Source organism: Miniopterus natalensis, chromosome 21, assembly GCF_054644295.1.
Source record: "Miniopterus natalensis isolate mMinNat1 chromosome 21, mMinNat1.hap1, whole genome shotgun sequence".
NCBI lineage: Eukaryota > Metazoa > Chordata > Mammalia > Chiroptera > Miniopteridae > Miniopterus > Miniopterus natalensis.
The window spans coordinates 4,395,346-4,422,988 of record NC_142101.1 but is presented as its reverse complement, the minus strand read 5'-3'; the positions used below and the strand labels follow the sequence as shown (position 1 = coordinate 4,422,988).

At 43.0% G+C, this 27,643-nt stretch overlaps 2 protein-coding genes across 8 annotated transcripts in view; one reads left to right on the top strand and one right to left on the bottom strand.

Annotated features, from left to right (window-relative positions):
• Positions 1-19,371, top strand: part of LGALS8 (galectin 8) — a 31,500-nt gene extending 12,129 nt beyond the window's left edge. For 4 of the 7 annotated variants that reach the window (XM_087829005.1, XM_087829006.1, XM_016199869.2 and 1 more), the window contains 6 exons: positions 5,206-5,262; positions 6,162-6,188; positions 6,892-6,980; positions 7,944-8,109; positions 14,847-14,981; positions 15,441-19,371. In XM_087829005.1, the coding sequence (XP_087685131.1) occupies positions 5,206-5,262; positions 6,162-6,188; positions 6,892-6,980; positions 7,944-8,109; positions 14,847-14,981; positions 15,441-15,569 (603 nt within the window). In that variant the 3' untranslated portion in view covers positions 15,570-19,371. Of the gene's footprint in view, positions 1-5,205; positions 5,263-6,161; positions 6,189-6,310; positions 6,434-6,891; positions 6,981-7,943; positions 8,110-14,846; positions 15,229-15,440 lie in introns of those variants that run through there. The other 3 variants (XM_087829007.1, XM_016199870.2, XM_016199868.2) reach the window with 3 other exon arrangements.
• HEATR1 (HEAT repeat containing 1) overlaps positions 17,459-27,643 on the bottom strand; it is a 45,535-nt gene continuing 35,350 nt past the window's right edge. The window contains exons 32-44 of the mRNA XM_016199866.2: positions 25,760-25,806; positions 25,530-25,653; positions 24,780-24,920; positions 24,010-24,296; positions 23,058-23,208; positions 22,041-22,199; positions 21,792-21,926; positions 21,557-21,661; positions 21,307-21,475; positions 20,656-20,810; positions 20,007-20,165; positions 18,560-18,668; positions 17,459-17,750 (exon numbers count right to left, since the gene is read on the bottom strand). Of these exons, the coding sequence (XP_016055352.2) occupies positions 17,662-17,750; positions 18,560-18,668; positions 20,007-20,165; positions 20,656-20,810; positions 21,307-21,475; positions 21,557-21,661; positions 21,792-21,926; positions 22,041-22,199; positions 23,058-23,208; positions 24,010-24,296; positions 24,780-24,920; positions 25,530-25,653; positions 25,760-25,806 (1,830 nt within the window). The 3' untranslated portion in view covers positions 17,459-17,661. The remainder of the gene's footprint in view (positions 17,751-18,559; positions 18,669-20,006; positions 20,166-20,655; positions 20,811-21,306; positions 21,476-21,556; positions 21,662-21,791; positions 21,927-22,040; positions 22,200-23,057; positions 23,209-24,009; positions 24,297-24,779; positions 24,921-25,529; positions 25,654-25,759; positions 25,807-27,643) is intronic.

Here is a 27,643-nt window from a genome sequence, read left to right as displayed (position 1 = left end):
ATACTCCATTGTATATATGTACCCCTTCTTTACCCATTCATCTATCCATGGACACCTAGGCTGCTTCCATATCTTGACTATTGTAAATAATGCCGCAATCAACATAGAGGTGAATATATGTTTTGGAATTAGTGTTTTGGGTTTTTTCGGATAAATACCCAGAACTGGAATTGCTGGGGCACATGGTAATTCTAATTTTAATTTTTGAGGAATCTACATACTGTTTTCCACAGTAGCTGACAAACTTACAATCCCACCAACAGCTCACAAGGGTCCCTTTTCCTCCACATCCTTGTCAACACTTGTTGTTTGTTGATTTATTGATGATAGCCATTCTGACAGGTGTCAGGTGATATCTCACTCTGGGCTTAATTCGAATTTGCCTGAGGATTAGTGATGTTGAGCATCTTTCCACATATCTGGTGGCCATCTGTACGTCCTCTTTGGAGAAGTGTCTGTTAAGTCCTCTGCCCATTTTTTAATTGGATTGTTTGTTTTTTTTGGTGTCAAGTTGTCTGAGTTTATATATTTTGGATATTAATCCCTTATGGGATATATCATTTGTAAATATCTTCTCCCAGTTGATAGGTTGTCTTGTCTTTTTGTTGATGGTTTCCTTTGCTGCGCAAAAACCTTTTAGTTTGATGTAGTGCCATTTGTGTTTTTTCTTTTTGCTTCCCTTGCCTGACAAGACATCCAAAGAGAGGTTACAAAGAGCGATGTCAAAGAGTTTACTCCTTATGTTTTCTTCTAAGATAATATGGTCTTGGGTCTTACATTTTAAGTCTTTAATCCATTTAAGTTTATTTTTGTATATGATTTAAGAAACTGGACCAATTTCATTTTAGTGCATGTATCTGTCCAGTTTCCCCAACACCATTTACTGAATGGACTTGTCTTTACCCCATTGTATGTTCACACCTCCCTTGTCATAGATTAATTGACCATATAGGTGAGGACTTATTTCTAGGCTTTCTCTTCTACTCCATTGATCTGTAGGACTGTTTTTAAATCAGTACCATACTGTTTGGATTATTGTCGTTTTATAGTATAGTTTGATATCAGGGAGCGGGATACCTTCCACTTTGTTCTTTCTCAAGATTGCCATGGCTATTCAGAGTCTTTTGTGATTCCATATAAATTTCGGATTAGTTGTAGTTCTGAAAAGAATGCCATAGGGATCACATTGATTCTTTATATTGCTTTAGGTAGTAAGGACTTTTTTTTTTTAATTGTTCAAAATACTACTGATGTCCCCTTTTTTCCTCCCACCCACGCCCACTCCCTGCCCTAGGCCTCCACCACACTATTGTCGATGTCCATGGATTATGCATATATGCATATAAATTCTTTGGTTAATCTCTCCCCCCAACCCACCCACCCCTGCCTTCCCTTTGAGATTTGTCAGTCTGTTTCATGCTTCTGTGTCACTGAATCTATTTCGTTCATCAGTTTGTGATATTCTTTTTTTTTTTTTTAAATATATCTTTATTGATTTCAGAGAGAGGAAGGGAGAGGGAGAGAGAGAGAAACATCAATGATGAGAGAGTCATTGATCAGCTGCAGCCCACAACCTGGGCATGTGCCCTGACCTGGAATCGAACCCCGATCGCCTGGATCCTAGGTCGACGCTCAACTGCTGAGCCACGCCCGGCCGGACTATGATATTCTTTAGATTCCACATATAAGTGAGATCATGTCTTTCTCTGCCTGCTTATTTCACTTAGCATAGTTTTCTCCAGGTCCATCCATACTGCCCCAAAGGGTAAAGATCCTTCTTTTTTACAGCTGCATAGTATTCCGTGGTATAAATGCCCCACAGCTTTTTCATCCACTCATCTAGATAGTAAGGACATTTTTACAATAGAGTAATCCTTCCAGTACCAGTCTTTCACATCTTTGGTTAAATTTATTCCTAGGTGTTTTATGCTTTTTGATACAATTGAAAATGGCATCGTTTTCTTGATTTCTCCTACTGGTCGTTTGTTACTAGTGTGTAGAAATGCAACAGATTTCTGTATATTGGTTCTGTATCCTGCAACTTGAATTTACTTGTTAGTTCTAACAAATTTTTGGTGGATTCTTTGTTTTTCTATATATAGTATCATGTCATCAACAGATAATGAGACTTCTACCTCTTCCTTTCCAATTTGGATGCCTTTTATTTCTTTGTGTTGTCTGATTGCTGTGGCCAGGACTTCTAGTACTATGTTGAAAAGAAGTGGTAATAGTGGGCATCCCTCTCTTGTTCCTGATCTTAGAGGAAAAGCTCTTAGCTTTTTACCTTTGAGTATATTAGCTGTGGGTTTGCCTTTATTATGTTAAGATATGTTCCTTCTATGCCCACTTTGTTGGGAGGTGGTTTTTTAATCATAAAAGGATGCTGAATTATGACAAATGCTTTTTCTGCTCTATTAAGATGATCATATGGTTTCTTTGCTTTATTTTGTTAATATGATCCATCACTTCATTTATTTACAGGCGTTGAACCATCCTTTCATCCTTGGGATGAATCCCACCTGGTCGCGATGTATATAATCCTATCAATGTATGGTTGAATCCAGTTTGCTAATATTTTGTTGGGAATCTTAGTCCATTTACATGTCACGAAATTATTGATAATTACTGCCATTTTGTTCATTGTTTTTCTTCTTTTGATCTCTTCCTTTGTGGTTTGCTGTTTTTCTTTATGTTTTTTGGGGTCCTTTCTCTTAATTCTTTGAATATCTTTTGTTGGTTTTCTTTGTGGTTACCATGAAGTTTATGTATCTCATTCTATATCTACAGCAGTCTACCTTAATTTGAGAGGCATTTAAGTTCTAATATATTCTGTAAGGACTACATTTTTACTCCCCCCTCCACACTTTATCAATGTCATGTTTTAGATCTTTTTGTGTTGTGTGTCTCCTAACCACTTACTGTAGTTTGAGGTGTTTGATACTTTTTTCTTTTAACCTTTGTAGTAGCTTTTTAGATGTCTGACCTGCTGTATTTATTGAATATTTGGCTTCACCTGTGAGACTTTTTTCTTGCTTGCTATGGCCTGTCCTCTTCTGCTTAAAGAAGATGCTTTAACATTTTTTGTAAAGCTGATTTAATGGCGATGAACTCCTTTAGTTTTGGCTGGTCCGGGAAACTCTTTACTCTCCTTCAGTTCTGAGTGTTGACCTTACAGGTACATGGTTGTAGGTGCCTTTCCTTCAGCACTTGAACGATGTCCTGCCTCCCTTCTGGCCTGTAAAGTTGCTGTTGAGAAATCAGCTGATAGCCTCTGGGCTTTCTGTATGTGTAACTCACTGTTTACCTCCTGCTTCCTCAAGGTTGTGCCCTTAGCTTTGACTTTTGCCATTTTAACTATAACCTGTCTTGGTGTGGGTCTCTTTCTTTGGATTCATTGTGTTTGGAACCCTCTGTGCTTTATGCACCTGGATGTCTATTTCCTTTCCCAGGTGAGGAAACTTTTCAGCCCTTATTTCTCTAAATAGCTTTTCTTTCTTTAACTCTTCCTCCTCCGGTCGGGGTCTATAATGCAAATGTTTGCATGATTGATGTTCTCCATGAAGTCCCTTAAACCATCCTCATGTTTTTTATTCTTTTTTTCTTTCTGTTGTCCTGATTGGTTGATTTCCCAGAGTCTGTCTTCCAGGTCACTGATCTGTTCCTCTCTATTAGCTGATCTATTATTGGTTCCTTCTAATGTGTTTTTCATTCCGCTCACCGTGTGCTTCAGGTTGGCTTGGTTCGTTGCACTTCCTCTTGTTGAAGCTCTCCCTCAGTTCTCTGTCGCACTCCCAGGTTTGGTGAGCATGCTTATAACGCTTCTTTGAAAACTGTATCAGGCAAATTACTTATCTGTTTCCTTAGGGTCTTCTTCTGGAGGTTTTTCTGGTTCCTTTATTTGAGAGATACTGTTCTAACAAAACAAAATACCTATCTCTTCCAGTCTTGAAAAAGTGCCTCATGTTGATGTGGCCTCTGTGTAGGCTGTGCGCCAGGTGGTTTTGGCAGGTGAGAGTCAAGTGGATGTCTACTGTGTCCCAGGCACTGACCTATGGAGCTGGAGTGGCTCCATGTGCGGGGCCAGGTCTGTCTTGTCGATCCTGCGTGCTCCATTTGTTCAGGGCTGACTGGGCTCGGGCGATGTGTGTAGTAAAGTGCTATAGTGACTTCGCAGGTAGAGCACCTGGATAGAGCCCCCACCCACCCTATGGAGGTGGAGGGGGATGGACACAGTGGCCCTTTTGGGCACTTCTGATGCCAGAGAACTTGTGTAGTCCCAGAGAGTTGCTCTGGCTCTCAGCCTTCTCTATACCGTGTTGCTCTTGTTTGTTGTACAGAAAGTGGTCTTGTGTAGAAGCGACCTGTTTGTGGGCTTCATGTGCCAGGTCATTTTAGAAGCTGGTTGGTGCCAGTTAGTTGTTAACTGCACCTGGGGCACTGGCTTGCTGGGCTGGAGTGGCTCTCAGTAGGAAGGCCAGGTGTGGCGTGAGACACTCTGTTGTGCCTGCTTGCTCCCTGTGTTCAGAGTAAAGGCTCCGAGGGCCCTAGTAGATGGGGATTTGCTGTGGTGCTCCTGCAGGTCCACCTAAGCACCAGAATAGAGCTGCTGCCCTATTAAAAGGGAAGGGAAATAACAGTGGCATTCCTGGGCTCCTCTAGCTCTGGGTTCCCCCAGCTCCTGGAGGCTGGTTTCCCAGCCTCTCTATTTGGTCTCTCTCTCTCTTCTTTGTTTAGAAGCTGTTCATTCTGCCCTCAGTTGTCTCATGGGAGTCACTGCTCTCCATATACTTGTGTATTTGAGTTTGTTCGTGAGAGGGGCTATTTGAGTTTGTTCATGAGAGGGGCGATTTCAGCATCCTCCTGTGCCGGTTCCATCTGGATCTCCTAATGTCATTTATTGTCTGTAGGATTTCAGATCTAGTGTGGTTCTCACAAAAACCCCTTTTTAGCCAGATGAGGGTTGTTTCCTTGACACAGGAGTACAGTAGAGTATTTCTCTTAAGATAGTTTCGTGGAGGTGGAATGTTTGAGCCAAGGGTTATCTGCATATTGTTATGGTTGATACTGCTACTTGCCTTCCAAAAGGATTAAAGCATAATTTTCAAGCATATCTTTTTAGTCCTATTAATAATTCTTTTTGATATGTCAAGCAGGTTATTCTTGGAATTTGATGGATGTTAAAAATTAATCTTATCTTTTCTTCAGGATTTAAGAAGTACGCAAGCATCTACTCTGGAACTGGCAGAGATAAGTAGAGAAAATGTAAATATTAAATCTTTTAATGAACCACCAGTTAAAAAATATTCATTTAGTTGCCATTCAGGTGGCAGGCAAGCAGAATTTTTTATAATTATGTTTCAATATGAAAAATTGTTTTTAATATTAATAGGCTGGAAGTAATCATTTGAAAATTGAGGCAACTTCTGTGGTGCCCAGGCACTGTAGGTTTTGCTGATGCTTAAACCATCAGCGTACCTGCCACTGCCCACCATCCTGTGTAAAAAGGACCCTCCTAATGTTGAATGAACATTGCGCTGGCACAAGTTACTGAACTATCTGTGCATCTTCTGCCCGTTAGGAAAAAGTACAACTTAAACATTGAGTTTCTGCTATCTGTTATTAATGGAACAAGTGAGTCTTAACTGATTTCAGCACATTTGTACCTCATAAATAGAATTTAAGCTCAGCATTTGGGGAGTACCCTGGAAAGAATAAAATTTGTTTGGCCCTGGCCAGATGGCTTGGTTGGTTGGAGCGTCACCCCTTACACCAGAAAGGTTGCGGGTTGGATCCCCTGTGGGGGCACATATGAGAGGCAACCGATATTTCTCTCTTACAGTGATGTTTCTCTCTCTCTAAAATCAGTAAAAACATACCCTCGGGTAAGGATTTTAAAAAATGTGTTTGAAGCTCCTATGAAAAATTATTGACTTATAGTGGAGGATACCTGATTCAGACTGTACTCCCAGCCTGAGGAGCCCTTTACTGCTCCAGACCATGCCATCATGAAGCTCTGGGGCCTGTGTCACCCCCAAGGCAGAGCAGGCACTGTAGTCCCAAGCTCTGGTCTGGCTCAGTACAACCAGTAAGATCCAGCTACTCATAGAATACTATAGTTCTTCTCTTTCAGGCATCATCAGTTTGTCTTTCTCTTCCAATAGGTACAAACTGCTGGCATGTCACAATTTGTAAGTATTTTTGCCTATTATATGTACAACATTTTATAAAATTGCCCAGGAAGCGAATACTTTAAATGTTGGAAGCCAGCATCATTCATTCCATACCTTACTGCAGAACTGTTTCCCTACAGCCTAGTAATAGAGGAGACATTGGTAAAATCGTACCCAGAACTGTCTACACCAAGACCAAAGGTTCGACTGCCAATCACACTTTGACTTGCGCCAAAATACTACCTATCAACTGTTTGTCAAAGGTTTGAAGAGCCCAAAATTTTCTTAATTCTATATGACAAATTAAGTTTTAATTTGCTGGTAAATATTACCTGTGGAAGCCTAAAGCAGCCACCTGGCATTTGTGTGCTGTCCCTGGACAATCATCAGTCACCCAGGCTCTGTCTAGGAGCCACTAGTGTGTATTTCCCTGGCTCCTTCCCTTCAGGCAGAACAGGAGCAGTGCTTCAGACCTCAAGCACAGGCCTTATCACTCATACGAAGGATATCAGGTCCCACTCCACATCTTTTCATTTCATCGAGTGTTTCCTGTGAGCCAGGCAGTTTACTGCTGGGGACCCATCTGGGACCAAGGCAGACACAGACTGTCCCATCATGGGGTTTACAGTCACGGCCTTTAAACATTTCCCCGTGTTTGGATAGTTTCCCCGTGAGAGCCCATTCTGCAGGCTTCCTGGTGCCGACTGTGGTTTCTTTTCAGACTCTGCCATTCGTTGCGAGGTTGAACTCCTCCATGGGCCCTGGACGGACTGTCGTCGTCAAAGGAGAAGTGAATACAAAAGCCAAAGGGTTGGTATCACCGAGTTCACGTGTGTCCCTTCTTGCCTTACACCCCACAACAGTCTTGTGAGATACAAGTAGGGTACTGCCATAATCCTCATTTCAAAGGTGAGACTATTAAAGCATGAGGAAGTTAGACTGTTAACTAGTTGGTGGAAGAACCTGGATTAAATTCTAATGTGGTTTTTTTTTAATCCTCACCTGAGGATTGATTTTGAGAGACAGTGGTGGGGGGGAAGAAACATCCATGTGGGAGACATTGATTGGTTGCCTCTTGCATGCACCCCAACCAGTACATGCAGCCCAGGTATGTTCCCTTGACTGCGAATCGAATCCGAGAGCCTTTGGTCCCCTGGCCAACACTCTGATCACTGAGCCACTCCTGCTGGGGCTAAATTCTAATGTTCTGACCTAGGCTTTTTGTGGCCAGGTGAGAGGGTGGCATTTTTGTCCACAAGGCCCCTCCCCTTGAACTCCAGGGCAGCCCTGCGAGATCCTGTCATTTTTGTTGGGGCCCTCTTGTCATGTAACTTATAAAATGCCTTCTTTAAGAGCCTTCTCCAGAGATGTTCAGATGTCTGAAAGCTTGAAATTAGGTATTTCCTAGAAAAAAATACCCTTTCAAGAACAGAACACATAAATGTTAGGAGAGAATCCTTGCTTGAAAGGATGCTGCACTCCTGCAGCCTGACGAAATCCCTTGGTTTATTCTAACCCTTCAGTTTCCTCCCTACCAGATCTGTACCCTCAGTGTTGATTTTAAAGGGTTTTCTTTAATCTTTATTTTGCAAATAGCATACTAATATCTATGGAATGCTAATTTGGAGTTTAAAGTTTCGCCTTCCTGTGTCCATATGCATATTCAGGTTTCGTGTAGTTATAACCAGAGTTCAGCCCTGATTGTTAAAGTTTCAGAAACTGTGCTGCCCTCTTCTACTTGGTTAATTGGTGTGTTTTTCTCTCTCTTAAAAGCTTTAATGTTGATCTACTGTCAGGAAAGTCAAAGGATATTGCTCTCCACTTGAACCCACGCCTGAATAGTAAAGCATTTGTAAGAAATTCTTTTCTTCAGGATTCCTGGGGAGAAGAGGAGAGAAATATTACCTGTTTCCCATTTAGTCCTGGGATGTACTTTGAGGTAAGATAATAGTTTTTGACAATGGGACAGGGAAAAGAATCCTGGGAGCAGGGGTAACATAAATGGTCCATGCAAGTTCAAGTCCTACTGTGAAGATTTGTGTGGTTTTTGTTTATTTTGAGACTGTATTTTGAATGCCCCTTTTATAAAATAGTGCAAATGGCAAAGCCAGTAGAGTACCACAGTATTTACATTGGAATTATTTGATATGTGTCATATCAAAAACTGTGTAGCCCCATATTGGTTAATAGGAATTTTAGCAGGAAACTTGTCTCAGTACAGGAGTAATAGGTTTAATACCCAGCGGATGTGAAGACATAGGAACTGTAAACTGCCTGCACTGTCATCTTCCATGTTGGTTATATACAGCTTTAGGTGGCAGTCCTTCCTTCCAAGAAGTTAATCCTGTTTGAATATATTCAAGAAAAGATATGTTTAGACCATTGGAACTTGAAGGCATTGTAGTCTTGAGCCCCCAAGTATGTATGTGAATATTATGAAAAATACAGTCCCCAAATGTTTCTGGAATATTGAGCATGTGGATGCTGGGTGGCTGGCTAGATTCACTCATTAGCTAGATTCACTCTCTGCCTCATATGGCATTTTAGGGTTATTTTAAACAATCTTGGGACCATTTTTCTTGAGGAATCACCAAAACTAGTTTTTTTGTTTTTATTAATCCTCACCTGAGGATACTTTTTCCATTGAGAGAGAGTGGAAGGGAGGGAGGGGGAGAGAGAAACATCGATGTGAAAGAGACACAGTGATTGGTTGCCTCTGGCATCTGCCTGACCAGGATGGGGAGCGAATCTACAGCTCAGGTACGTGCCCTTAACCAGGAGTCGAGCCCATGACCCTTCGGTGTACAGGATGATGCTGTAACCACTGAGCCATACCAGCCAGGGCAAAAACTAGTTTTTAAAAGCATAAATATCACCTTGGCCATTTCGCTCAGTGGTTAGAGCATCAGCCCTCGGGCTGAAGGGTCACAGATTCGGTTTCCAGTGGCACATACCTCAGTTGCACGTTCCCCATCCCAATTGGGGTGTGAGCAGGAGGCAACTAATCAGTGTGGTCCCTCTCACATCCATGTTTCTCACATTGATGTTTCTCTCCCCCCCTTCCACTCTAGAAATTAATGGAAAAAATATTCTTGGGTGAGGATTTAAAAAAAAAACGTAAACATCAAGGCTGCATAGAAGATGGCAATTAGACATTAATGTTCCTTCCTAAGTTCCAGTCCAGCACAGTGCCCTGGTATGTGGAGCGTGTAGAAGTTGTGGGTACTGGTTTGGAACTGAGGGGGATGTGGGCAGTGGGAGGTCAGGCAGGGTTCTCCAGATTCCGAGGATTTAAGAAGTCACTGGAGGAGGGAAGGGTGGCATATGACTCATCAACGTGGCAGGAGGAAGATAGGGGTGAGTGCTCTGGAAGGAAGTAGGTCCTTGTGGTTGGCCACAGGAGCTAGTGACATAACTTGTTTTCTCACCTATCTGAGCCCCATTTGAACTGTAATGAAATATGAAAGGATAGTGATAACTCCTAAGTGATCACCGTGTTTTTATTTTCTTCAGAAACAGCTTCCTCTTGTTGGATCATTTTTGTCCATTTTTTATAGTGTTAGATTTTTTCCAGTTGTTTCTAATTTTTGCCTTTTTAATGTGCTTTCATTGAGATTCTCAGATATCTTCATTATGCCATTTCTTTGATTCCAAACAGTGTCTTCTTTTCTTTGCTGTTTCCAATTTACATTAAAGTATCTTTGTTTCGTAATTTCACCTGTGAACATTTTTATCAATTTGACGTTCTCAGGAGCTGTCCTGTAACAGCAGGCGGTTGTGAGGATATTGTTGTTCCAGGTTTTCTTCCAGGTTATATACTTTTCTTCTGCTTTTTGTACGTTCACCTGGGCATGTGCCACATTTCCATTTGTTCGCCATGCACTGGCTCTCTACTCTCTGATACAGCTGACTCTTTCCCACTGCATCCACCTGATGCCAACTTCTTTTCCCTTCTGAGAGCATAAGGCTATTTTCTGGTCTCCTGAAATTGTTAGATGTACCTTACCAAAGGTCCCTTCCACCTGGTCAAAACTGGGATTTCCACCATCACTATGGATATTTTTACCAATTGTCTAGGTAGCCCCAGAGCCTTCCTCTCTGTCAGCTCTAGGTTCTGTGGAACTTCCCACTGTTTCTACTAGTCCCATCAAGAATAAAGATACTCGATTTGCTGCTTTGCAGATAAAGATTTTGTGCGTGAGCCTGGCCTCTGGGTAGTAGCAAGGCTCTGCTGCTCCTCTCTGATCTTCTGCAGCCTTGATGGAAGCAAGAACCACAGGGGACACCATGCAGGCTCACCAAATGGGCCACTTCACTGTGGGAAGAAAACAAATGGAAGCAGCAGGGGCTAGATTGGTATTGGGATGTGGTATCAGAAACATGAGATTTAGGTGTAAAAGTGACTGAAAAGGATAGTAGGGTTTTTTGTTTTAATGTTTAGAGTTTTAGGCAAAGAACTTGAAGGGTGAACACCAGTGATAAATCTGAACTGAATGTCTACCAGAATGTTAATTACTCCATAGACTCATAGACTGCTGAGCTCTGAAGAGCTTTTGAGAAACATGGAGGCCACGATGTGCTGAGCTGAGATAGAAGTCAGGGCCCCCAAGTGGCAGTGTATTGCCTAGCAATTGTCCTTCTGAAATTTCTCATTGCCTGATTGGTCCAAGATCCTAGAGCTTGAGGCAGAAAAGGAAGGATCTGTCTCTCGTTTCCCAGCCTCTGAGTTGGAATCACCTCTTCCACAAATGAGGGTCAGATATCAGCAGTTTTTGGAGTTCCAAGATGGCGGCAGTGTAGGACGTTGCAGAACTTGCCCCATCCCATGAGCAGATGAATATAAAAGAGCAGTTACTCCTGTGGGACAGCTGAGGGCTAATTGAACACCTTCTGACCAACAAACGAGAGAGAGACTGAAACCACAAGGAACCGTCCAAGAGCCGCAGGACCTCTCCTGGCTGGAGGAGCTGGTGAACACCATTGTTGATGCCCCTCTCCACTGGATAAGGCAGTGTTGTGGGCTGCCTGCGGGAGCAGTGCACCACCTTCCCAGCTGCTTTGCTAGAGCCCTTTGCCTCCATAGGGAACAGACAGGCACAACCGGGTGTTAGCATGTGCCTGGCCTTCCTGCTGAGAGCCACTCCAGCCCGAAAATCCAGTGCCATTAAATGCCTGCCCGGCTTCAACCACCTTCCAAAACGACCTGGCACATAAAATCCACACAGGTCACTTCTGCACAAGACCACTTTAGGTACAACAAATGAGAAAGACTGTGCAGGAAGCTGTGGGAGCTGTGGGAGCTCTCTGGTGTCAGAGGTGCCAGTGCAGCCACTATTTATGCTCCCCTCCTCCTCCATGGGGTGGGTAGCAGCTCTTCCCAAGTGCTCTGACCTACCAACAAGCACCCAACTGACTCCTACTGAACTGCCAAAACCACCTGGCGCGCAGCCTACACAGAGGCCACGCCAACATGAGGCACTTTTTCAAGACTGGAAGAGATAGGTATTTTGTCTAATTCACAAAAACACAAAGTCAGGATCTCTCAAAGGAAGGAACCAGAAAAACCTCAAGAAGACCCTAAGGAAACAGAGGTAATTTGCCTGATGTAGTTTTCAGAGAAGCGGTTATAAGGATGCTCACCAATCCTGGGAGTGCGACAGGAACCGAGGGAGAGCTTCAGCAAGAGGAGTGCAACGAACCAAGCCACCTGAAGCACACGGAGCAGAATGAAAAACACAGGAGGAACCAACAGTGGATTGGTTAGCTAATAGAGAGGAACAGATCATGACCTGGAGAGCAGACTATTTGAAATCAACCAATCAGGACAACAGAAAGAAAAAAGAATTAAAAAAAAAAAAAAAAAAAAGATGGCCCTGACCAGTTTGTTCAGTGGTTAGAGCATCAGCCCATGCACTAAAGGGCCACGGGTTCGATTCCCAGTTCTGATCCCCAGTTCCGGTCAGGGCGCATGCAGCAGGCAGCTAATTGGTGTCTCTCATCCGTGTTTCTCTTTCCCTCTCCCTCTCCCCCCACCTTCTGTCCCTTCCACTTTCTCTAAAAATCAATGAAAAAAATACCTTCTGGTGAGGATTAACAACAACAAAAATAATCGAAGAGGAAGGAATACTTCTAAACTTATTCTACTAATTCCAGCATCACCATGATACCAAAAACAGATAAAGACATTACAAAAAAAAAAAGTACAGGCCAATATCTTTCATGATCACAGATGCAAAGATTCTCAACAAAATACTAACAAATCAGATTCAACCATACATTGAAAGGGTTATTTACATCATGACCAGAACATCTGCAAATAAATGAAGTGATGGATCATACTAACAAAATAAAGCATAGAAACCATATGATCATCTTAATAGATGCAGAAAAAGCATTTGTCATAATTCAGCATCCTTTCATGATTAAAAAACCACCTCCCAACAAAGTGGGCATAGAAGGAACATATCTTAACATAATAAAGGCAAACCCACAGCTAATAATACTCAAAGGTAAAAAGCTAAGAGCTTTTCCTCTAAGATCAGGAACAAGAGAGGGATGCCCACTATTACCACTTCTTTTCAACACAGTACTAGAAGAACAACATGAAGTAAAAGACATCCAAATTGGAAAGGAGGCAAAAGTCTCATTATCTGCAGATGACATGATACTATATATAGAAAAACAATCCACCAAAAATTTGTTAGAACTAGTAAGTGAATTCAAGTTGCAGGATACAGAACCAATATACAGAAATCTGTTGCATTTCTACACACTAGTAACAAATGACCAGTAGGAAACATCAAGAAAACGATGCCATTTTCAATGGCATTAAAAAACATAAAATACCTAGGAATAAATTTAACCAAAGAAGAGAAAGACCAGTATTCTGAAAACTAAGGTACTGAGGAAAGAAACTGAAGAAGATACAGATAGATACCATGATATACCTTGCTCGTGGACTAGAGGGATCACTATTGTTAAAAAGTCCTTACTACCTAAAGCAATGTAAAGAATCAATGTGATCCCTATGGCATTCTTAGAACTACAACTAGTCCTAAATTTATATGGAATCACAAAAGACCTTGAATAGCCACAGCAACCTTGAGAAGGAACAAAGTGGAAGGTATCCCTGATATCAAATTGTACTATAAAGTGGCAATAATCAAAATAGTACGGTACTGATTTAAAAACAGTCCTCCAGATCAGTGGAGTAGAACAGAAAGCCTAGAAATAAGTCCTCACCTATATGGTCAACTAATCTATGACAAAGGAGGTCCGGAAGTCTATTCAGTAAATGGTGTTGGGAAAACTGTTAAGATACGTGCAATAAAATGAAGTTGGTCCACTTTCTTAAGTCATACACAAAAATAAACTTAAATGGATTAAAGACTTATGTAAGACCCAAGACCATAAAACTCTTAGAAGAAAACAAAAGCAGTAAACTCTTTGACATCGCTCTTTGTGATCTTTCTTTGGATTTCTCGTTAGGCAAGGGAAACAAAAAACACAAACGGCACAATGTCACACTAAAATGTTTTTGCAAAGCAAAGGAAACTATCAACAAAAAAGACAAGCTGCCAGTTGGGAGAAGATACTCACAAAGGTTAATAATATCCAAAATATATAAAGAACTCAAGACAACACCCAAAAAAACCCCAATCCAATTAAAAAATGGGCAGAAGACAGGAATAGACAGTTCTCTAAAGAGGACATACAGATGACCACCAGGCAGGTGGAAAGATGCTCAGCATCACTAATTATCAGAGAAATTAGAATTAAACCTCACACCTGTCAGAATGGAATCAACAAACTAGTGTTGGCGAGGATGTGGAGAAAAGGGAACCCTCCGCACTGGGGGTTGATGCGATTGGTGCAGGCACTATGGAAAACTGTAGATATCCTCAAAAAGTTAAAAACAGCTGCTGTATGTTCCAGTAATCTGTTTCTTGGTATTTATCCAAAGAAAACAAAATCACTAATTCAAAAAGTAGTGTTAACCCTGTGTTCACTGCAGCGTGACTAGTAATAGCCAAGACATGGAAGCAGCCTGGTGTCTTTCTGTAGACGACTGACTAGGAAACGATGAGGCACACGTGTAAGGGGAACATGACTCAGCAGTGAAGAACGAGATCCTGCCAAAGTGAAATAGGCGAGACAGACAGCGACAAACATCATATCCCACTTATGTGTGGAATCTAAAACAACAGATGAATAAACTAAACCGGCCTATAGATACAGCGAGCAAGCTGATGATTGCCAGTGTGAAGGTTGGTGGGGTGATGGGAATAAAATAAAATAATCAGTTTTCCTACTTCATCCGAGTTCCTGAACATTGGTGAGGTAGGCATCTTTCAGTTTGCCGTGGAGCAAGGGGCAGGAGAGGGTCAGGTGAGGGAGTGTGCTGGGGAAGGAAGGCCAGATAGGCCCTGGGATATGTGAGGTTCCAACCACTCCTGGAGTCATTTTCCTTAGTGGGACAAGGCAGACGGTGCCATCACCAGACACACTTTAGTTAGAGGAGAGTTTAGAAATCAAAGGGAAGTGAGCAGCAGTAGGCTGGAGAATTCTCTATAAGGAAAGGTAAATGGTTTACTTTTTTTTGACATTCTTAGTGCACAAGAAACAGAATTTTTAAACCTAGGGGAAGCCCTAATGATGTGTGTACTTTCCTTTCAGATGATAATTTATTGTGACGTTAAAGAATTCAAGGTTGCGGTAAATGGTGTACACAGCCTGGAGTACAAACACAGATTTAAAGAGCTTACCAGTATCGACACACTGGAAATTGATGGAGATATCCACTTACTGGAAGTAAGGAGCTGGTAGCTGACATGGCTGCTACAAAAACAAATACAGAATGGCTTACGTGACACTGGCCTTGTTAAAATGCCTCGCACGATCATACTGCTTATATATAGTTAAAATGAGCTTACACAACATGTAGTCCTACTGGGTAGTCTCAGACCTTGTGCAGTGTGGCTTTGTCTAGGACAGGAGGAAATTCAAGGCAATAGCAAGTTATCCATTACTAAGGCCTTTCTGGCCCGCCCCCCCCCCCCCGCCCAACCCCCCGGGGCCTCATTTATAACCCACTTCACAGTTGACAAGTACTTTTGAAGTGCCTACTCCCAATACAGCAGCTAACACACATGGAACACTTACCTTGCCCAGCACTGTGCTGGGAACTGGGGATGTACATACAGTGGTGCCCAGACCATGTTCCCTAAATGCTTCTGTGCTCTGCCCTTGGTGCCACTGTTTCTTCTGCAGGTTAATATAAACTCACCAGGGACTTGGAATTACTCAACTATTAAATCACCTGAAGATACTATAGAAGACTCGACTCCTGCCCCTGTGCCTAGGGTCTCAAGGAGCCTTCCGTCATATCCCCACAGCTGAGTTGTTGATGCTGACGTCCACCTGGCAATTTCCTTTAGCATAAGAACCCAGCTCTACTAGCTATGAACACTACCCCACTCTTTATGAAATCTGAACACAGCAACAAAAACAAAGCCAACAAAAACAAATGGTGTTGCAATGAACTTGATGTCAATCACACGACCCCTGTACCAGTAAGTGGTCATTTTAGAAGATGAATTGAGGGTGAGGCAAAGGTCTGCATCGACCTCTACAGAGTTTAAGGTAGAAGCAAGAGGAATTCGTTTGCAAATGTTCATGGGTAACAAAGCAAAGTCAGGAGTTGACTTAATGATTGTTTATAAAATAGGCCCTATCAGAAAGTAAAGTATACCAACCAACACCAAAGTAGAGACAACATAAACACCTGTTGGTTGTCCGCATGCAAAGCAACACTGCCTCTCTGCTTTCCTAAAGATTAGTCCATCATCATCAGACTGAGATCAAACATTGTTCTGCTTTAAGTGATTAAAATCAAACCTGTATCAGCAAGTTAAATTGTTGCATTTCTGTAATTTTTTGTTATTCTTTGAAGCCAGTTGGCAGAAGTTCTTTGCAGAATTCTTACAGGTCAGATCTTGTTACAGATTTCAAAAGACTTGGGAGAAGGGAGGTAAAAAGCTACACCAGTCAGATCATTTTATTATGTTAAATTGCTGGGCTGGATTCTGCCAGGATTTAAGAGTATTTTCATAACAGATGTTTGTTATTTTTTGTATCCGTATACTGAAAAGAACTATTACCAATATGTATTTTTTAAAGTACTCAGTGTAGGAACTTCTAGCACTTCTTTCTCAGGTTTTCATGTTAATTTATTGTGCTGGGGGGGGGGGGGGCAGTGTTAGGACAGTTGTAGGAGGCAGACAGACTCTAGAATCCCCCAGGGTTGTTTTTTCTTCCTAAAAGATTGATTGCATGACTGAAATTTCCCTCTAAATCTTAAAAAAAGTTCATTTTTGTTTTACATAGAGATTGTAAAACAACAGACTGATTCTTTGATAGAGTACAAAATCTTAAGATGTTTTTGAAATGGAGCTGTTAGCATTTCTGATGAAATCTTATTGAAACATTTCTTGAAGAGAAATACACGTCTTTGAACTGCCAGTGAGACTTTGCTGCTCGTCACAACTCTGCACTAAATTTCTTAAATTAGATCAAAGGCTTCAAACTCAACTTGAACCTCCTATGGGGCTGTTCTTAGATGCATTAAACTTTAAAAAGGCAAATAAAATAAATAAATGGCTGAAAAATAAAGGCAGAATTAATTTAAATTGAACCCTCACTCTCCAGCGTCACTGTGACATAGTATAGAGATTAGAGAATGTCAAAGCGCTGAGAAAAACCCAGTACTCTTTCTCATAATTCTTGGTTAACCAGCAGTGGAAAAGTGATCCTGCTCCTGCAGGGGGCTCCTTCATGCCCCTTAGCATTCCTGGGCCCCTCCTGTTTGTGGGATCTGTCAGGGGTGGCCTGTTGTATAAACACCCTGTTGCCTCCACCCCTTCTATCCCCCCCAAAGACTGAAGGGTACAGGAGACAATCATTGTCCTGAGTGAAAAATACATTCCAGCACGTTTGCCTGCCCTCTATGGGCACACACAAAAATTAAGGCTAAAGTGTTTTCTTCCCAAAACATAAGATAAAAACTTAAATGGCTTTACAGTCAAAAGCGTTCCTGTTGAATGCCGAATAACTCATTTTCTTGAAGTAAATTTAACACTTGGAATGAAACCTGACATGGATGCCATGCACAGAAGACATTGTTTCACAGAAGAGTTAAGGCTTTACAGTTGGCTGCTGAGGTCAAACATGTCTAAATGTAATGACACCAGTCAGGAGCGACTACAACAAATGTGGAAACAACACAGCCATCTCTATCAAACCAGGTATCATTTACTCCTTTTGCAATTCTATACAGATGGCAGGAGGGGCTGAAGGGAAGCACAACTGGGTAGGAATTTTGTCAAGTCCACATAGGTGTTAAGGTACCAAAAGTAATATGGTACCAAACACCCCAAAATAAAAATATAAATCCGAACTCTGAACAGAGTATGAAACACCAAATATCCAAGTTTTAGAAGTAGCTCTGGAGCGGTTCTCCGAGGACAGCTTCCAGTTGCTGAACTGTCTTTTGACACTGACGTTCTACCTCTTCACATTCATCTGAAAAATCAAGGTTACAGTAAGTCCTTCTTCCTGCCGCACCACCGCTGGCCTAATTCTACACGCCTTCCATCTCTGGCCATCAGTCAGCAGACAGAAGGGAAGTGCACCAAAGCAGGAGGCACCTGGAAACCTCCGCGTCCCTCCTGTCCGCCTTGCTCCCTTCCCATCTTAGGCTTGGAAGCTGAGGAAGACGGCCCACAACCAGGTTCTGAAATGAACATTCCCAGTGCCTGGTGATGCCACACTCCAGGACTGAAACAAAGGTTCTTTGTTTAGATGAGCAGTAAATCACACACGGGAAAGTGTCAGCCTGCTCTCCTCCATCACCCAGCATCACAATAAGCCCTACGGTCACTTCTCGGGCTGTGTTGTGGCACGGTGCTTCCTGTGCCCTACATCCCCCTTCCAACTCTCACGCTTTGTTAGTTTATCAAGTCACTTAATCCCATTAAAACCTCTAGTTCTTTCCTTTATGAAACGGGACATGGCACACACCAGCCCTGAGGGTGAGAGCACCCATGCACAGCACCAAGGAAGTGCTGGTCACTATTAACAGGAAGTGTCCTGTGCAGCCTCAATGCCCCTGACACTGAGAGGAGACCTCCACATCTGCGGGCCACAATACTCGCGTGAGGTGAAGGGACAGTAAAGAGGGCCATTTCCTAATATGCTCCACCCTCCTCCCAACAGGAACTCGGCCTCCTTCAGTCTGAGCCAAGGGCTTATCATATTGTACCCAAATTTCATTTCCACTGGGCACATTTTCATGGAATCGTACTGTAATTACTTAATAGCGTGGGAATTACCTTCCATCAGTTCAGCTAAGAAAGGAATGGATTCTGGTAGCAAGACAATATAATTCTCCTTCAGTGCTTCAGCCAGTGCTAGCACGGCAATTAGGGCAGCAAATCGAACCTGAGGTAGCAAAAAGGTAAAGGTTGGTAAAAACTAGTATTGCTTTTTTTACTATCTTAAAATCTAATCTGAGACAAGCTCTTCACTTTTTAAACTAAATGTTATTTAACATGAGTTTATTTCGCTTTACGTCCATTCAACTTTCATCTCGGGATGCCAGTTTACTTAACAGTTTGGAATCTGTGCAATACAGGCAACCTGACCTGGGCTCCAGCACTGCAGACCTTTAAGGGCAATGCCTTTTTATGACATCTCCCTTTAAAAACTCAATGAAATGAAAAGCCACTTGTAAACTCAAATGCGTCATCCAACCTGAGTGCGTGGGGGCACCAGCTCACCTGGCTGACAGGTAAGGCCAGCCCCCCAGGACAGTGTCCTGCAGCTGTGTGAGGGGCCTGGTTACTGGCTCAGGTCACTCATCTCAGCACTGAGTGAAAAAAAAATACTCATGCGCCACACATCCTGGTGTGGAACTTAGTTGGGTGTTTCTCCTGTGACTGGTCTGACGAAGAATGCAAACCGGTTCACTGTGTTAGTGACCCACAGAAACGGTGCTGGTCCTCTCCCTGGTTTTGGATAATTTAAAGAACATTTGGATATAGCAAAGTAAGTTATTTAAAAAACGTGTAACTACCTTTGTTCAATCGGGATTTTCTGGATATTGTACAATCAAAACAATAAATTTAAAGCAACTTTCTAAGAACCTACAATTTAAAATTTGGGAGTTTATCCAATTAGCCCCATTGTTCTCATTATTTCCTAATAAATATCACAAGTTTCAAGTAATAAATCTATTATAAATTTCTGCTTTTGTCTGCTGTCTCCAGAGGTTCTAGAAATGGCGATTCAGTGTGGAGCTGACACTCAGGTACGGAACTCTAACCTCCGCTGGTCCTCCCCCACCAGTGGGTGTCGAGTGACCACCTGTCTACCTTTTGATTCCACAGGACCCTAAGCCTGCGATGCTGCACCCACAGCAGTGTCTGGACAAGCTCAGGGCATCAGTCTCTAGGAACAGACGCTTAAGAGGTGCTTGAAAAGCACAAGGGATCACTTCACGTCTTTTCAAGATTTAAAACTGCAAATGTAGAAAGTATCTGAGTGCTCGTGTCACATACACACTGTGGGGGTGAGGGGTCGGGGGAGGACTGCTCTTATTTCTAAATAACCTGGAAGTAAAACCCAAAAACGCAGGCATAAACACCTGTCCACTACGGCCAGACCTCTGGTTCTAGAAGAGGAGCAGCCATGCTTGTCCTGCTAGTTACCACGGTTGCAAAGCGCCGGGGCCGAGTTATGGTTGTTTGGGCTACATGGCTGGTCCCCGCAGCTCCTGACCTTGGGTGAGGAGTCTCTTGTCTTCAGTAGAATTTGGTAGTTCAGTGGTTTCCACAGAGAGTCGTCAGCCACAGCCACCGAGAACTGTGCAATGCACGGGATCAGGTGCTTCGTCACCCGCTCCTGGAACTTCTCTTCTCCACCAAGCCTGTTTTCCAGCTAGTGAGTGAGAAAAGGACTTTGAGCAACAGGTCTCATTTCTGTTTGAAAAAATACCCATGGTATAAATAACCTACTATCCTTCATGATACTAGCAGGCTCAAAAACCAGGTATTGTTCTAATACTGTCTCTAGAAATTCACCACCTTCTGGAGCTCACAGCCCCTAGCATCCCCCTCCCTCCAGCAGAGCAGGGCTGTTCTTCAGAGGGAGTCATGCCCTCAAACATTTTCAATGAAATCAGTTTTTAAAACTTAAAAACTTCACCATTAGCCCTTATATCTTTCATTTGAAAAATTGCAAAGTAAACACCCCTATGAAGATAACTTAAATCCACAAAAAATAAGAAAGCAATTTTGAAATTAAAATTTTGTAAGAAAGAAGAAAAAAAAAAACAAAAATCCCAGCAAGCTCATTTCAGGTATAAAACCTGCGAAGACTGAGCGGTGCCGGCTCCCCCGTTTAACAAAAGGTGGTTTTCCTCGGTTACCTGATCCACCAGGGGCATCATTAAGGCTTCTGCTCTCTCTTTACTTAAAAAGTGCTGGGTGTCAAAGAGGAAGATTTTATGTAAACAGTTCAAGATGAACTGTAACAGCAGGCAGCACTTTTCAGGGTCATTTTCAGAGTCAAAAAACGCTTCATCTGTAAGATGGGGGAGAGTAAAAATGAAAAATAAATCTCACAATTTAATCTCCAACGTTTAAATTCAAGTCACTATTAAAAGAACTACAATCAGAAGGGTATTTCCACAACAGTCTAGAAATCGAACTTAGGATGGGGGTGGAACACAAGTGGACGGCCTCTCGGGTGACTCCTTTCACAGTGAAGAGATTTGGTTGCTAAGAGACTCAGTTTGCAAGTTAAGTGACCAGTGTCAAAGAGCTGCTTTCCAGCATCAATAAAGCACCTTAGTGTTAATGTTTTAAAGGTACCTGCAATGACTCAGAGTGATGCCCACTTTAGTCTTTCTCCCAGTGAGTCAATTCACGACCCGTTTTTCATTACACTATAAAACAGGAGCTCGGGGCCTGACAACCGACTACAGAATGAAACACCCTTCTTAGACTTACTATACTTACTCTGCCTTGTGTAAGGCACACAGAGCAAGGTGTCAACACAACTGGAGTTAGCTACCAACCTGTTTTGGAGATGTTCACCTGGTTCAAAGTGTCAGCAAAAGGCTTCACTAAGTGGCCAGCGAACAGAGTAAAAAGCCCCTTCAGTTTTTCGGCAATGCAATCTGCCAAGTTGTAAAATGTCAACAGTCTGTCCTTTGGGGCATCCTCTGTCTTAGCCCAATCAAACAGCTAGAAAGACGAAGAGGAGTTTATTCTACATGTCTCATTACTTCTACGAGTAGGAAGGAGATGGGGAGGGAGAGAGCTCACCTTGAAAAACAGGGGTCTGAATGTGACCTCAGAAAGTTTTACAACCATAGCTACTAGACAGTCAATGATATAATTTTCTGTTTTTCCAACTTCTTCCAGATCATTCTGAAAACAAAAGAACTGATTTATTAGGCAGAGTTCTGACATCCAGCTCTGTAAGTAGAACAGGTCACATAGCTGGTTCTTCTTGGCTCTTAGATGAGTTTAGGATTTGGGGAAGTGGCAATAAGCTGACCTCAGGGTGCTGTGCTCGGAAGTCCAGGGCCTCCAAGAAAAATGCGGTGAGTTGAGACTGATGGGAGGTGAGCTCTTCCTTCTTCATGACCCCAATGTGCGCTTGCAAGATGCTCATAAATGGACCCATGTAATTCTACCAATAACAGCAAAGAGAGGGGCCCGTTTTTAACATTCCACGATTTCATTAGTGAACATGGAAACTGCAGTACCTTCCCTCCCCAAAGACTAATCCCTGACATTCTCTTACCTCCCAGTGCTTCTGGATGTGCCTGTATGTACTGTTGATGGCTGGTAGCAAGACACGGGGTGACAGAGTGGTGGCTAGTGTCTTTTTGAGAGACATGAGACGGACATTAGCCTGGGAGGCTGGACCCATTTCACCTGTGATTTTCTCCAAATGAATCACCTATAAAAATACAAAAACAGGGACAAGGGCTTCTGTGGCTATCGGTGATAACGTCTGCACATTCAAAGATGGCAACGCAGGAAGTCACCCAAATGCTCGTGGCTGAAGAACTTGGTACATATTGGCTCATAGAATTCCTTTCAGAGCCAACCCTGCTTGTCTGGAGATAAAAATGACAGATACTTCTTTCCCAACTGGGAGCCTGGGATGTGGGTAAATGGTGCGAGGACACAGAGCATTCAACTTGTGACATTCTGAGAAGACAGGAATTCAGCTGTCATGAGGACTGGAGTGCTTCCCTGCTGACATATCGGATGCAGAGGACCCTTTCTGTAAATTTCAAGCACTGGCTGTAGCACACATGGGTCACTTAAGTCATTTGCATAGAGGAAGTTACGGATCCTAACCTTATAAATGGGAAACGATCCATAAAACAGAACAGAACGAGGGACCATTCTCGGGCATTTTCAGTTGGAAATGTCACTTGCCCATTGTGTTTGCAAGTAGGCACTGCACTGTGATACAGGAAACCCTCCAACATTAGAAACAGAGGGCACCCCAGTTTCTACAAGAAATCATAAAAGGCAGCTCTGCCAGCTCGATTCCAAAGGTCTCAAGGGAAAAAAGAGCAATAAAATACACTCTCAAAATCAAAAAGACCAGCCTCATGACAAAGCAATACCACATCAACGTTGGGATCAGGCGGGAGGGGAGAGAAAGGCACACACTAGGGAATAACAAGCACTTCTTTTCAGAAAGAACCTTCCTGCCAAACAGAAACTAAAGACATAAAGAATAAAACAAGTTTGCAATTTTCCCCTGAACCCCAAAGAGCATGTTGTGGCCACAATGGCTCACCTGTGAGAGAACACCTTCTAGATAGGGGCTGATGAAGTGGGGCAGCGTCTCAACCACCTTCTGCAGGGCGGCCACGGCGCTGAGCAGATAGACGTCGCCCGAGGCCAGCTCGCTGGTGTTTTTCATTGTTGTCAGCAATGAGGGCATCAGACTAGAAATAAAGATCCAGCTTTAGAGTAACTTTACGCAGAAACGGTAGAGAATGGAGTACAAGCCATTATGAAAAAATCCAACACTGGTGCCCACATGACACACTGTGCCTGTCAAGGCCTACAAAACTTCGTCTACAGTTTACGTGACAAAGAGCACGAAATTTCCCAGTGCCAATAGCACCACACAGCACTCAATTAAACATAACGTCTTTCAACTTAACACCTGCTGTGTGTCAGACTCTACGGAAGAAGCCAACATTCCATACTCTGCCCCTGGAAGCCCACAGGTGGGTGGTGTCTCAGTTTCACAGACAGTAAAGCTAAGTGACCTGCAAGGCTGCACAGCCCTAGAGTCAGGTATGGACTCTCCCCGAGTGGATGGCCCCTCTGAGGAGCCTCACCTGTGGCTTCCTAATTACAGCTTGTCAAAGATCAATTCTTTAAGCAAATCTAATTAAAAAAAAAATCTTCACCTGAGGACATGCTTTTATTGATTTTAGAAAGGAAGGGAATGGGGTAGGGGAGGGGCACGGGATGGATCAAGAAACATCCATTGGTTGCCTCCTGTATGTGCCCAAACTGGGGATGGAACCTGCAACCTAGGTATGTGCCCTGACCAGGAACTGAACCCGAAACCTCTTAGTGTACAGGACGGCGCTTCTGACAGAGCCACCCGGCCAGGTTTTAGCAAATCTAGTTTGATGTAACTTCTACTTATAGGCAAAAAGGTGACTGAGGTATTATTTTCATTTTGTACCAGAAGCCCCATGTGATGTTCCTGCCCAGGTCTCCCAGTGTACCTGGGAAGCTGGGGGATGGCCAGTGCTCCCAGGGTAGAGGCCACCTCCGCCGCACACAGCAGGGCACTGCCCCGTACATTCTTCTCGCACTCCTCCGGGGCGATCAGGGTCACGGCCATGCTCAGCACTGGCACAAAAGGCTCCGGGTTTTCTGCACCAAAGTTCTTGCACAGAAGCTTTAGGGTATACAGAGCTGTCTGCCTGTTTACAGCTTGTTCTTCTGCCCCCTTCTTTTTACGCTGCACAATGGCCAAAAGGACTGGAACCAGTTTTAGGAAATGACAAACCTGAAGAGGACAGTCAAAATTCTCAAATAATTACAGCTGCAAGAGCACCGCTAGTCCACTTTCCATGGTTACTGCTGACACTGCCTGAAAGGAGGCCCCACCAAGAGGTCCTGACCACATGATCACACAAAATAACCTCCAACTACTTACTGGCACTGAGCCAATGCATGTGCTCCTGATCAGTCCTGATTCACACGACTGCCTACTGGTTTGCAGAAAGGGTGGATAACAATCATCCTAAAGCCAATGTGTGGTCCACATTAAGCAAGAATTCCAGTAGGGCTGAAATCCATTCTAAGAGCTCTTACAACATATACCTACACTCCTACTAGAATTAACATTCCATTTGAAAACACTTACGTCACAGCATTATGCTCATATAACAACCTACTTATCTAGACTGTACCGTGGAGACGTCAGGGAGTTTAATGCAGCTCCTTGACAGCACGGGGCAGGGGTGGGTCTGATGCAGTCTCCACTTACGGTTTTCTTCTTCCAGGAGGCTTTCTGCTGGAGCTTGTTGTTCAAAAGATCCATGGCTTTCCGGCGAACAGATGGCAGTGGGTTCCCCAGCAGCCCTCGAATCACAGGAATGAACGTTTCTGTGGGCAGCAAGGAATTGACCTGGAGAGCAGTTTACATTTAATGAAAAGCGAAATTAGAAAAAGGGAGATAAACGCAGATTCAGACAGACCTCTACTGCTTGCATCCCTTCCATGTGCCAGGCATCTTCAAACACATTTTCTTATTTAACTCTGACACTAACCTCTCAGGGAAGCATTCCTAATCACGTCTACTTAAAAAAACAAAACAAAACAAAAACAACAGCAAAAAGAACTGATTTGAACTGATCACTGCCAGGCAGCCCAGCAACTCAGCCAGATTCGAGCAGTGGTCCTTCTGTCAAGGCCAGCGATGCTGCTGAGATCAGATGCCACCTGACAGGTGCTTTTCTTTCATTCCACATGAGCAAAGTGGAACATTAGAGAGCGTTCCATGAGTGAATATTGAAAGCATGGTATTTAGTAAGGCACATGTTCACAAAATCAAAAGGGAAACAATCGTCCTTCTGACAAAATTATTTCTAGTCAAGAGATTCTTTTCCAAGAAAAACCTGAACTACATAATATTAAGAGAAGCTATTGGTAAGTTTATTCTTAAAGTAAAACTATGTTTCATACTGACATAAAAACAGCAAGGATGCACAGAAACTGGGGAGAAAGGCAGACCCACCTTGTCTAGCATGTCGTAAGCTCTGCTAAGGAGCGCGCGCCAGAACTTCCCCGTCAGCCTGTCTGCATTTCTCTCCACGGACTGGGCGACAGCATTAATGTAGCCAAGGACACCTTCCAGCAGCCTAGGACACAGGAGGCGCATGAGAAATCTGTGTGCTACCCTTCCAGCTTTTTGATAAAGCTTGAAATCATTTCCAAATAAAAACTGAAAAAGGAAAAGTAACATACCTTTGCTCGAGGCCTTTTAAAACTTGAGGACCACCACTTTCAACTACCTAATTTTTAAAGAGGCGGCATTAGAACAGCATGGAAGCTGGTAATAAAAAAATCACTTGCAGTAGGCTATTGGGTTCATCTAAGACTATTCAATTCAAACTGCCCACAGCAATGTTTTCTAACATTACAGCCTAATCCAGTTCAGACCACCCCACCATACAGTAAAAACTCTACTTCCTTTATTTTAATTACATTCCACAGATATTGGTAATAACTACAAAGACTCAGAAAAATACAGCAAACAATCAATACCCTACTAATTATGAAGTGCTGACCTTTCTTTAGCTCATACCTGATTTTAAGATGACCTATTATGGATACAGCTATGGTCCCCTATGGACTGCTCCCTAGCTCCACTCTCCCAAACCCACAAACTTGAATCTGTCAGCAGCACACTTTTCTGGTAATGTTGGATTTTTGAGATCTGTCTTGCTCACTAGTTTTAACTGCACACAGTATCCTCTGTAAATAAACAACTTATTTATTCGTTCAGCTCTGTTGGCAGACATGTAGTTCAGGACCATTTTTCCCCCTTTCACTAACAATGCTAAACAAGGGCATTTTTATGTCTCCTTGAGCATCTCCACAAGTTTTTGCGGAGCATACACCTGAGAGAAGGAATTGTGCACCTTTCACTTGGCTGGCTGGGCCAAGGGCTCCCATAACACACAGTACCCATCCCCATGGACAGAAAGGCCCGTGTCCCCACAGCCCTGCACTTCTTGCTATTAACAGCTTTTCACTTTCGCCGACCTGACAGACCTCACAGTGGCATCTGTCCAATGTGCACTTTCCTTCTCACCACAGAAGGGGTTTTTCATGCAGTTATTGGCCACATGTGAATCCTCCTCAGTAAATTCATATTCTTTGTCAGTTGTTCTAGTAGAAACTGATGTTTCTGGACTTACACACAACCACCTTCTCTTACTCTGTGGCTTTCATTTCTTTTTGTTGAATCAAAGTTTTTAAGAAATTCTTCTCCAGTCTTTGGTCACAATATTCCCCAATTTTCTTCTCAAAGTCCTAGCCCTGCCCAGTGTAGCTCAACTGGTAGGTGTGTTGTCCTGTGCACCGAAGAGGTCCCAGGTTTGATTCCCAGTCAGGGCACACGTGTAAGTTGCCAGTTGGATGCCCAGCCCTGGTTGGGGCATGTGCAGGAGGAAACCAATTCATGTTTTCTCTCTCCCCCCCTTCCCTTCTCTCTAAAAGTCAATGAAAATGTCCTTGAATGAGGATTTTTAAAAAAGTTTTAGATACTGCTTTTTGCACTGAAGTTTTTAATCATCTGAAACTGTCCTTTGTTTACAATGTGACACCCGTCTTATTTCCCCACATGGAAAATAAACTGTGCCAGCTGTGGTTGTTGGAGGTCTCCCCCTCCCCCCTTTGTGATGCCACATAACACATTTCTTACATGCATACAGGTGTACCCAAGCTCATGTCCTTGTACCACCATCCTTGGTGAACCTGCCTCACCCGCCTGGGGACAGAGTTTATAATGACCCACCTGCGGACAGCATCTACACTAACCTGCCTGCGGGTATCGTGTACACTGATCCCTATCAAGCAAGGTTGCTGAACTAGTACTAGTGCTATGAATTTTTTTATCTTTTGATTCTTACATTTGTTTTGCCAAATAGGAACATAAGCAGAGAGCATCCTTGCTGCAGAATTTAATGGCACCCCGCTGATGTCCACCGTGAAGGGTGATGAACTGCAGGTTCTGACAGCTTTCTCGGGCCGAGCTCCCAGCCATTTTGCAATGCTAAGGGGATTATTTTTCTTTTCTTTCTTTTTAAAATATATCTTTATTGATTTCAGAGAGAGGAAAGGAGA